This window comes from Perca fluviatilis, chromosome 11, assembly GCF_010015445.1.
Source record: "Perca fluviatilis chromosome 11, GENO_Pfluv_1.0, whole genome shotgun sequence".
Lineage (NCBI taxonomy): Eukaryota > Metazoa > Chordata > Actinopteri > Perciformes > Percidae > Perca > Perca fluviatilis.
In genome coordinates this window covers 34,045,391-34,057,512 of record NC_053122.1, presented here as the reverse complement: position 1 = coordinate 34,057,512, position 12,122 = coordinate 34,045,391, and the positions used below count along the sequence as shown (strand labels likewise).

Here is a 12,122-nt window from a genome sequence, read left to right as displayed (position 1 = left end):
TCCAACATTCTTTCTGAAATGGTTTCTCTTCCGTGAAGCACTTATGTGGCGAGACACTGCAACTTATAAACTCAAAGGTCTAAAACATGTACACAGTGCTAATGACCTCCAGAACAACCCTTAATTGTGATCGTTAGCAGTTCGGGGGCTGCCGTTTCTCTTTCTAAATTTCTCTCTTTAAGTCTACCTTCCGGAATCCACTCAACTTGGCTTGAGTCATCGACTCATCCTCTGTCCTTAACCACAAACGCAACAACATCCTCAGACAGCCACATCGAGCCACATGAAGCCAAATCGTGCGATGGCTGCCTGTCAAGGAAGGAAGGACGGACATCTGTGTCAGTCCAGCCGTGTTAGGAGATCACTCTGGAGAACACACAAGAATAGGTCCAAACTTTGAAATCAGACACTTGACTGTATCTGGTGACAAGATTGTCTGGCTTTGCTACTCGTGGCCGACCGAAAGCTGAGGTTTGTTTGTGTTTGTTTACACTGAAGGGCTTTAAAGCCACCTGCAGTAACCCAGAACTTTTGTGTCCTGTCCTCTCATATTACGGTTCTGTTCAGTGCTCCACATTTCTACACTTTTCACTCGGTCCCTTCGGGGAAGCTGTAAACTAAGCTATCTGCTTTACATAAGGCATAGAAAGATTTTAGTTTGAAGGGGAGTTTAAGTTTCACTGGCCACGCTGAAACCAAACCACACAGAAAACCATAATCGCAAAGGCTGGGTAAGTCCAGGCTCTAAACCAAGCTGTTTCTCATTTAGGCATTTTACGTTTGTGTCGTTAAGTGCAACTGTTTATTTTTTTTCCTCAATTTTCTGCAACTGGCAAAGGATGCACGTCGTCGTGTTTATGCCCTGCCTAATTTAAGCCTCCCATCACCTCTAAGCCCATCAATCTGTACATGACGTTATTTGCGCCTAGATGTTTTGAGCAAAGCTACATGAAGGAAATCTAAGGTAGTTCATTTTTTATTTTTTTTTGCATTTTCAGAATGCTGTACACTTTCCATTTTAGCACTCATTTTATCGTTACTCTTTACTTTTGCTTGGCTCAGTCCACATCACTTTTTCCATCTGTTTGATCCCTAACTCGCCTTGGCTTACAGTAGGTCTTCTCCTCACCCTCTGACATTGTCTCGCTCTAATCCTGCGCTTTAAGCTCCTTAGGTGGTGGTTTGTATATTTGTGATTTTCCTGCAGCTGGGAAATTACAAGACAAATACACAAAGCCTTTGCAAAGCTTCTGTTGTAACTGACAACAATGACATAGAGAAACAAAATGCTTTTATGGTATTAGTCTACTCTCACTGATGCAAAAGTTTGTACCGTTAATGCATCACTAACAATTGGGAAGCAAAGCAATGTAAGGGGCATTTTCTATGTTGTCATAAGAACGGATAATGGCATTACTCCCAGAAATCTCCAAGATGTCTATAACTTATAACAACATATGAGACAAAATGTGCACTAATTCACATTTTGTCTTGCGCTAAATTTGGATGGAAACCATTGTCAACCATTGTGAAGTGTAACATCTCAGTTTGCTTTCTTCTGACTGAACGATGTAGTTCTCGCTACAGTACATCTCCTTCCATTGCCCACCCTTAACTCTCCCAGTTCAAGGTTGTTTTAACAGGTGCTTTGTTGGAGCACGAAACCTTGTGCACACACTCAAATCTAATAATCTGGACCAATTTTAACCATAAAGCTGTCGCAGGAGAAGGGAAACAGCCTTTTCCTCTCTGACCACTGCTCAGCAACAGCCCAAAGAGTGTGTGTGTGTGTGTGTGTGTGTGTGTGTGTGTGTGTGTGTGTGTGTGTGTGTGTGTGTGTGTGTGTGTGTGTGTGTGTGTGTGTGTGTGTGTGTGTGTGTGTGTGTGTGTGTGTGTGTGTGTGTGTTAACTATATTCGTGGGGTCCCGACAGCTTTGTGGGGCCAAAATGCTGGACCCCACAAGTTTAAAAGGGCTGTTTGAGGGTTAAGACTTGGTTGTAGGATTAGGGATAGAATTAAGTTATGGTTAGGGTTATGCATTTAGTTGTGAGGGTAAGGGGCTATAGGAATGCATTATGTCAATGACGGCTCCCCACAAAGATAGTGCCACAAACCTGTGTGTGGGTCTGTGGGTGAGCGAGTACGTTGTGTAGGAGCACTATGCAGCTTCCTGTTCTGTAGTGGTCAAATGCCACTGGCGTAGAGGTTAGCGGTCAGTCGGCAGTGGAAGCCACATCCTGTTCCCTTGAAGGCTATTTGCTTTGAGTACTACTTCTGCACTAGGGTCTTTGATGACCATTTTGACTGTTGCTCATAATTAACAAGTGTGTTTTAACCTTTTTTTTTCTTTTTTTTTTTAAGATTATTTTTTTGGGGCTTTTCCCTTTTATTATATAGTGACAGTGGATAGACAGGAAAGGGGGAGAGAGATGGGAGATGACGAGCTGGTCGGCTTCGAAGCTGCGCCGCTGCAAAAGACTCAGCCTACATGGGGCGACCGCTCTTACTGGGTGAGGTGAGCTAGAGGCCGCCCCTGTTTTGACCTTTATTTAACTAGATAAGGCTTCTTGTTAAAACTCATATTGTGTTATTGTTGCAAAATTTTGTATTCATACCCACAAACAAAGTCTTCATCGCAGTCTCTCTGCAGCTCCTCTGCAGTAGTAACGAGGGTGGAGAACTGACCATCCTAACTGCTGGAGGTTTGAGTTGGTGACCTTTTAATGTAAGCAACTTCCCACATTCCTAAACTCATAACAGCACCCACAACCCCCCTCCCTCCTGACAGGCCCGAATCCTTACATATGAATTGCTCTTACATTTCTCAAAGCCACCTGTACTTTACCCGTTGTCTGAATGTCTTCAAAGAGATCCCCACCCCGTGACATTTGTGTCTATGTACACGTCGGGTCATTGCCGCATAAAGCGAGGGGCGTGTGTTGTGTGTCCTTCGCTTCTCGCTTTCCTAGAATAAAGAGAAAAAATGTACACTCTTTTATTCAGCGTACACACACACACACACACACACACACACACACACACACACACACACACACACACACACACACACACACACACACACACACACACACACACACAAACAGCACTGCTAAATAGATTCCTGGCAAACACAAGCTGTGTTGACAGGAGAGATGAGCTGCTGTTCCTGTCACAGCTTGCCGTAGGCACAGAGTCGGGCCCACGTTCAAAAAGAGCCGCCACTGTTGAAGCCACAAAGCCAGCAGCCTTGTTGCTACTGCCTCTGCCAACACACACACACACACACACACACACACACACACACACACACACACACACACTAGAGTTTTGCATTGCTGTATCAAAGGCAGTCAGTAGGGTGCTAAACTATTGGAACAGGTGATTCCCATTTACATCTGCTGACCCAGGCTCGTAGTCAGTAACGGGCTCACTGGCCCGTCCAGCCAAGTTTGATCAAAATACGTTTTGTTATGAAAAATATTAAAATGTATGTATAAAAAAATAAATAAAATAGTAACAGAACTTGTTGTGTGTGTTTAATGTGTCTTCTCTTGTGATTGAAATGAAACAGTTTAAACCATAGAATAGGGATCAAACAATTAGGAAGCTTCCTTGAGCAGCCTAATGTTGGCTAGCTGGCTTTTTAGACAATGTACCATGGATGTGTTAAGCAATGTACTGTTAAAAGTTACCGCGACAACATTGGCTTCTCTTTAAAGTGGTATGGACCGTTTTTCTTGGATGGAATACAGTGTAAATAACGACTAGCTTTTCTGCAGCATGTGCAGACATTTCCCCAGTGGAGCTGACAGTCAATCAGCCAGAAGAGTTTGTTTTGAGTGCTGGCCCTCACAGAGGTAACATTAAGTAAAACGTGTTTCATGCTTCTTGCGTTATTATTTTAGTAACCAAGTAACCTTCCTATTTAGTAAGAAATCGTGAACACTGATGATGGCTTCTGGCTGAAACGCGTTTGTGTTTTGCCCACATTAAATAAGAAGATAACTTATCTGTGAGTGACCATTTTTTTTTAGTTTTCTTTGATCCTGTCACTGCCGTGGACTCGATACACTGTCTAAGATTTGGCGCCTTGCTGGCCACTTTTCATTATATATCTTTCATAATTCAAACAATGCTTGGCTGGAAGTTTTCATTCTTTGATTTTCTTTTACTGCTGTTAAGCGCATTTGCTGCTCATGATCTGACCATAGTCCTGAAGCAACAATGCTGTTATTAATGCACAAAAAGGATATGTTCCATGTGCGATTTCGGTCTGATGTAGGCTATTGTATGTCATGCAGTATGTAAATGCCTTTTCTGCTGTTTGGGTTCATGTTTAGTTGCCACTTTGTGCAATAAAATGGTTAATTTGATAACCGTGCTGTGCAGAGCCAATGCTGCTGGTTCTGCCGGTGCAAATATATTTTAGCATGAATAGGTTAATAACGACAGGTTTTTGTCTATATTGTCGTGTACAAACGTTTTAGACTGAGCTTTGTTGGTTGAGCATGTTGTAGACAGTACTGCTATTGCCGTTGTAATGCAGCATGTTGGAAGGTAAAATTGTTGCTGTTTTTTTCAGTTTGTCCTTTTTGCTTTCTATGTCTTTTTTGAAAATGGCCCACTCAGCTTTTGTACTGGCCCGTCCAAAATACTATTTCTGCCTACGCCACTGTGCTGACCGTATTGGCTTCATGCCTTTTTAGGAAGTGGCACTGTCAGGCGAGTCAATCACGCACTGCTAGTCAGTTGCACAATCGTTTAGTCTATCATTGGAAGTAAGGCTGTAAAGGGGACTGATTTGTTGTAGGTATAATCTTGGCAATTAGCATAACGTATCATTTTCAATGGTACCTTTTTGCGTTCCTTGTACTAAGTGGGGGTTCTGGCATGACTGAGTGGAAGTGCATTTCATCACAGTTGCATAATATTTAGATGGCTCTGCAGGCCTGTCCGACAGGTTGCCCTAGCGACTAATGATTGCCTTGTGTAATAAGACCGGAGGTGTCGCAGAACTCCCTCAGGTCAAGGTGTGATTTGAACCATTTCCTTTTTAAATGTCATATTTAACCATGGATGTTTGATAGGGAGACTGTTCAAAAAAACACCATATTGTTATATATTATAATTGGATTGGAATAACTTTGTTCCCGGAGACAAATGAATGTAATGCCAATATTTTGCTTAACAAATAACCTTCATATGAATGAGCCCCTAACCTTTTTTTCGCTACAACGATAAACCCTTTTAAGAGTGGGATTGTAAAGCACCCGGCACTCCAGGGCAGCTGAACCCCCTCACCTACTGCTGGATTCTCCTCCTACCACGAGTCGTAATTGCTGATGTCCTGCGAGCCCCTCACCCCGACTTCATCCATTAAAGGACCAGAAGCCATTTCCCTAATCAGAGCTAGTAGGGGTCTGGCTTCTGGTTGGCCTCTTGTGTTTTATGTCAGTGTTACAGAGGATAATCTCACTTTGATGTTGGCTTGGTTAATTGCAGTTATCTGTCCACCGTGGAGGTGGCATCATGTGGATGTCAGTTTTGTGTTCTGTGCACATGTCTCTGGCCTTGCAAAGAAAAAATAACTGCCCAGTATTTATGTTGAAAACTACTAATGCATAATCTTTCTGTTTTTCCTTTCCCCCCCCCCGCCACCTATGTTCCTGTCTATTTCCTTGCCAATACCTCAGAGGGGTACAGAGGGATTTTGGAAGTCGGTGGCTCGCAATGTGCTTCAGGAGCCGAACGAGATAAGAATCCTCAATCCCTACTTCATCCAGGAGGCCGCCTTCCAGTTCATAGGCCTGCCCTCCAACAATGGCCTCATGGGCAAAGGGGTAAGACAGACATTGTGCCGAAATGATCATTATTAATAGTAGGGCTGGGACCATATGCTTTTGTCCCGATTACATTCTTTCGCGATACATGGGTTCCAATTCGATTTTGTATTGCGATTTTCATTTATTGCGATTCTAGAAGTATTGGGATTTTCTTTTCCTTCTTCAACAAAAGCAAAAGTTAAATAATAATAATCAGCTTTTTCTGGGGGCATGAAAGGCCTTTGGCCTTCATTTTATCAGGTTTGTCAATCACGTAACAGACCAGGGATCAGTTCTACCAAAGCTTTGGATTAAAAATGTACTTTTTGTCAACTTTCACCACCTTTCTTAAGATGTTTATGATCTGCTCTACAGTTGTATTTTACTTTAGTATGTTTGTACTTTAATCTTGGTTTCTGGAGGTTCTTTACCTCACAATGGCAGCACCACCTCCACCATTTTAAAAATCAAAAGAGGGAGAATGAAAGTAGATTAAGAGGAAATGCCAAACAATTTCCGATTGTTGACATCGCCGAAATGTCGACTAACCTGCTGCAACTCTGGCCCAGTCTGATTTCTACAGTACTCTATTGTTTTTATTCGATGTTAGAAGTTGATGCATGTGCTTTGCTTTGTCTGGACTTGAGACTGCTGAATCAGGTCTTGACCAGAGAACATTTTGTTGGAGAAAGAAGACATTTTAGTTGGTGACCAACGACAACCATAGGTGTGTGTGTGTGTGTGTGTGTGTGTGTGTGTGTGTGTGTGTGTGTGTGTGTGTGTGTGTGTGTGTGTGTGTGTGTGTGTGTGTGTGTGTGTGTGTGTGTGTGTGTGTGTGTGTGTGTGTGTGTGTGTGTGTGTGATATTGTTAGAGAATTGGAGAGACATGAGGAGGAGTGTATCACCGTAACGCTGCCCTCTGGGGTAACCAAAACACCCCTGCATGAACTCCACTCTGCAACATGTGTTCAACATGTGGGCAGTGTGTGTGTGTGTGTGTGTGTGTGTGTGTGTGTGTGTAGTGCTGTCTCATACGTACAATACAGGCTGCAGGGTTGTAAGATTTGGCACATTGTTTCCCTAGAACACTTTCTGACCATCATAGTTCATGTTTATATATGTGGAAATTAATGAGGAGGCCTATTTGTTATACTAGTGTTTATGTTGAGTGTGTGTAAATGAATGTGTATTAGAACACACAGTAGGGGGTTGGCCAGCTGCTGGTTCAGCTCCACCTACCCTGAGGGCTGCAAATCAGGGTAATGATTTAAATGGGGCCTCCCTCCGTTCTTTATTCTGCACCCACTTTTTTTTCCAACACACACACACAGCCCCTGTACCCCCCAGATCTCTGGCTGCCCAAGGCGGTTAGGAAGCACAGTTCAACCCTGTAGATCAGTGTGTCGTAGCAGGGGTCGCGTCTTAAAGGTAATAGTTAATCACCAAGTGCTCAAAGTCAGTTAGCAGCAGAATAGCAGAACAAAGACACAAAGGTACAAAGGAGGGAGGAAAGCGGATGCATAAAAGCCATTGAACATCCGTCTCTAAACCAGTGTCAGAAACCATGATCAGTTTCAAAATTTAAATATCAATATTAATCCCCGTTAGTCTACATCATATTTTTTTTTTCATCAATGACTGGTCCTGGTTTGCGTGTGATGTTCTAACGGTCTTCATCTCTGTGCTTTTATTCCAGAACATTCCAACGTTGGGAACAGTTGCTATAACGATGGCACTGCATAACTGTGATGAGGTGGCGGTGGCTGGTTTTAGCTACAACATGAACACGCCTAATGCACTTCTGCACTATTACAACAAGACTGTCAAGATGTCCGCCGTTAAAGAGGTGAGCTTTCTGAGCACAGCACTCATTTCTGGTGTGTTTTGGTCAAAAAAGTACAAATCTGTCAAAGTTGGCGCATTTGTAATTATTAAAAAAAAATTTAAAATCTGGTGTGAGATTCTCTCCATGCTAATGAGAACAATATTATATGGCTTCTCCCTGGCCACTGAAGAATAACTGAAGAAACAAATGACCGTAATCTTTGATGAAGAGGGACCACCATTCCTGTGGAGGAGAGGGAGGGGAGCAGTGAACTGGCCTACAGCCAAAATACATTCACTACAAAGCCTTCACTGTTTAGCCTCATGGTAATATTAGTGTATGGATTGTGCATGACTTGGACTTCTCTCAGCTTTTGTGTTTGCATCCAAAGATGCTATGAGCTTCATAGACACGGTGGCAAAATGTTTGGCGTTGCACTAAGTGGATCTGTCTCTGGTGCTGATCAGATCCTTGTTGTCGAATGGATGCAGTTATTGAGATAAAGGCAGGCGGGGAGCAGGGTTTCCGCAGGGTCTTAAAAAGTCTTTTTCATTTTCAAATCGCCTGTGTCAGCTCTAAATTGTGCGTAAGAGTGCTCTTGAGTGTGCGCAGATTCTCAAATTCTCAAATCCCAAATAAGAAAACCTTGGTGAATGCCAGAATCTTTGTGACAACTGCGTAAGTGGGGTTTAAGAACACAATTGTTCTTAAGAACGTTTGGTGAATGCGGCCCATTGTTCTTTTCTAACACCAGAATATAAGTGACAAAAACAAACTAAACTCAAATGTTAACTCAATTGAAATAACACGATGGCTAAGATGTAGTCAAATATACCTACGGTAATAATGTTATGGTGCAAAAATGTAGCTGGCTAAGGTGTAAAATACATAAGTAAAAATAAATACTGTGGTGGTTAGTGTGTTCTAATGAAGCACAGTGCTGTGCATATGTTACACATGATGCACATTTTGAACTCCTCTTGTATCCTCTTACCTTAGGAGTACCGAGGACATGACCCTAAAAACAACACTACAACTAAAAAGAGTCACTCTGAAACAAAATGAAAAGTAAAACAGAAGAATGGAAACGTCAAAAGGTTAAACGTGTATTTTCCCCAGATTGAAAGTGGCACTGGTCCTTCATCAGTCACTGTATCAACACGCTAACTGTTAGTGCGTCGTTGTGAACAATCCTTTTTGTAAAACGCCCTCGTGACCGAGGCTCCCTCCTCTCCATCCGTCAAGTCTTCCTCTCGGTGTTTACACTGAAAGCCAGCGGAATCAAAGATGTCACCCGTGTGCTGACGTGCGTAAACCATGAGCTCAGTATGATAACCTTTGTCTAAACTCCCAGTGAACCTTTGGCATTAATTATCATCATCTTCATCAACATTGTCATCATCAGCCACACATGGCTAATTGATGGGAATACTTTTGGCTTTTTTTTTTTTCCGTTTGGAACACTTTCAACCACGACCACTCCCTGGGGGTGTTTTTGATTTTCTGGAACCACGTTGATTTGTCTACGTGTTATTCCACTGCTTTGGTTTCCTATCTGGATGGATGCTTTAAAGCTCCACGGAAATTGGTTAATTAGACGAGATGCGCAAAACTTGATGTTAAAATGTCCCATACGTGAACTAATGCCGTGTGATGCTACAGAGGTCATCTGCGGGGGTGTATGAGATGGTATCTCAGAGCTGATCAAACTTATTGATGAATTGATTCAGTTACAGATGATCAATAATCAATCGACACGGTTCTATTGTTGGCCAACTTTGACTAATCGCCAGTGGGGGTGCAACGGATCACAAAACTCAGAAGCTAACGGGAGGCTAATGTTACCTGCTGCCAAGTATATAACATTAGCGTTATCCAGCGTCACAAGCAGCTACCGCTAACGACTGTTTAGACTATCTGTCCAATCTGAGTTTTCTGTTGCACGACTAAAACAGCTTTTGAACGGACACGTTCCACCAAAACAAGTTCCTTCCCGAGGCTGTTTGCCAGCGGCTCCGTCCAGCGCTTGGCACCGCCCAAGACGATTGTGATTGGTTTAAAGAAATGCCAATAAACCAGAGCATGTTTTACTCCCATCCCGGAATGCTGTGTGGACTCGCCAGATCCTCCCCCGCAGCGCTGTGGAGGAAGGTCTGGCAATGAGAGACTAGAGAGAGAGTAGACCAATAATTCTGTTCACTCGTCTAACAACATTGGCAAATCCCCAAACAGTGTGGCCTGTAGTCACGCATTGCCAGACCTATCTCCACAGAGCTGTGGAGGAAGTTCTGGCAATGCGAGACTACTCAACTACCAACTGCCGCTGAAATTGCGTTGTATCTTTTCACGGCAACCCTTTCCTTTAAGTAACAGCGACAGTAAACATGTATTTTATTTACACTATTATAATGGTTAAACTTCGCAATTAATCCGCTGTTCACATGCATTTGGAAGCGTTAGTGTTGATCCGTACAGACCACGGATGGTCCTTTACACCACTAACCGCCAGACGGCATCCTTGGCGTGACACAAAAAGAGCCACAGACCGCAAACCACACATTAGCTCCTCCTCCTTGCCTCCCTCTCCTCTTGCATCCACCATTTGGAAAACTGCACTCCTGATGTCAGCTAGCAAGCTAGCTAGCTAATTAGCTAGCCAGACATACCATAGCGAACAGTGTAACTATTTACCTGCATATGTGAACATCACCCAAGTTAGATGCTAAATGGTGCTGGTCCTTATCCTTCCAGGGCACTGCTCACAGCGTCCCTGCCCCGACCAGCTCAGCGCTCTATGGATGTCAGTTGGACTTTACGTTACAGCCTTGTTTCTTATGTTCATTTCCAATAAAACTGTAGCTCATTGTTCCTTTTTGGTCCTGCTGTGACCCATCACGCAGCGGTAGGAGTTCGGACCCAGGCAGGGTCGCAGGAGAGTCTTGAACCAGCAGGATAGGCCAGAGGCAGCTGCAGGGCCCAACCTCCTGTAGTGCTCCACTTTTCTTTTTTTTTTACCTTTCTGTTATTCCCTCCTGTATGTTCCTTCCTCCACCCTTTGCCTCCTTCATTTGCTCTCTGGCTGTTCCTTTAGTCTCTGCATCCCAAAGCACCACACAGGAACCGCCGGCTCTGGTTACATGTCGGCCCACTGGACTGAATCCTCATAGCACAGCAGGGAGGAAAGCTGACCCGGTGTGGCTTTACTAATATCAATGCACATATAACCACCCACACGTATAGACGCTGGGAATAGCAAAATCCTCAACTAACCTACAGGTTTAGTGCATATAGCAATGCTTTTGGAATATGTGCTCTTGAATGCTAATCTAGAAGTATTCTCACAATGATCATGGGTTATTTATTGTTTTTAATCACTCTGGATTTGGTTTTTTCTTCCGATTCTCCCACAGTCGTGGACACACAACATAGCCAAGGAGAAGGAGTTCCTCCGCAAGCTGGTGAAGGCCAACGTCATCACAGACCTGACCAACGGTATCTGAGTTTACACCCACCCACTGGTCTCCTTTTGCCTTTCCCCAAAGGACTACAGAACAGGATACTGAGAAATGGATCGTGTCTGGGAGAAAGAACCCTTAGAATCCGGGTGGCCTGCACACTGTCTGGGTTTTTCATATCAAAGGAGATCATTTAAAAAAATAAAAAAATAAATACAGATACAGGAGAGTTTCTGTGGAGAGATGCACACATGTGCCTTCTGAACCAAAGAGTCCTGCTGATTGAAGCAGGAAGCGGAGGGGGTGTACGCGGGGACGGACTGGATCTGGCCGGTTCCTGTCTCTTAATAAAGGGACAGTCGCAGGAAAGGCTCTGTCGGCCCCACGCGTCAACGTTCACCACTTCAAACCCCCTCCGGAGAATCACCCGAATGAATTGTAAGGAGCAGAAATGACTTGTCGGCATACAGATGTCAGGATTGAGCCTGACTCAACGGCTCACTTGATGAAGGGACACAATTGACCGGAATGAAAAGCTGGACTGTTAACGGGAGAGAGCGTGTGGGATGGGTTGAGTATTAGCAGTGCCAAACGTACCTCGTAGAGGGGAGAGGCTGCTTCCTCCTCCTTTTTGCTGCCTGAATGTATTCACGTCCCTCAGTGTAAATATCAAAGGTTTTTACTGTGCTTTTAACAAGCTACAGCAGAAGCCCCCCCCCCCCATACCGCCATTTGTCCATTCATTCATTCGTTTTTGTACTGCCTGTCCAGGGTCCGAAATTAACACTTGCCAAGCCAGTTGACGGCAGATAAATCAGTGAGGGTCACCTGCCACACAGGGTTGAGTGTTTTAAGTAATATACAGACCTCAGTTTTTGCAGTTTTCTCTGTAAAGTCTTTGTAAGGGAGTCACAGTAGCTCACAAAAGTGAGTAAGCCCCTCACATTTTAGTAAATATTTCATTATGTCTTTTAATGGGACAACACTGAAGAAATTACACTTTGCCAAGGGAACTTTAT

At 43.7% G+C, this 12,122-nt stretch overlaps 1 protein-coding gene across 11 annotated transcripts in view; it reads left to right on the top strand.

The window, feature by feature from the left end:
• The window catches only part of st3gal3b (ST3 beta-galactoside alpha-2,3-sialyltransferase 3b), a 54,669-nt gene extending 43,154 nt beyond the window's left edge, over positions 1-11,515 (top strand). For all 11 annotated transcript variants that reach the window (XM_039815368.1, XM_039815370.1, XM_039815371.1 and 8 more), the window contains 3 exons: positions 5,695-5,841; positions 7,520-7,669; positions 11,059-11,515. In XM_039815368.1, coding sequence (XP_039671302.1) covers positions 5,695-5,841; positions 7,520-7,669; positions 11,059-11,148 — 387 coding nt within the window. In that variant the 3' untranslated portion in view covers positions 11,149-11,515. The remainder of the gene's footprint in view (positions 1-5,694; positions 5,842-7,519; positions 7,670-11,058) is intronic.
• Positions 11,516-12,122: the final 607 nt, after the last annotated feature.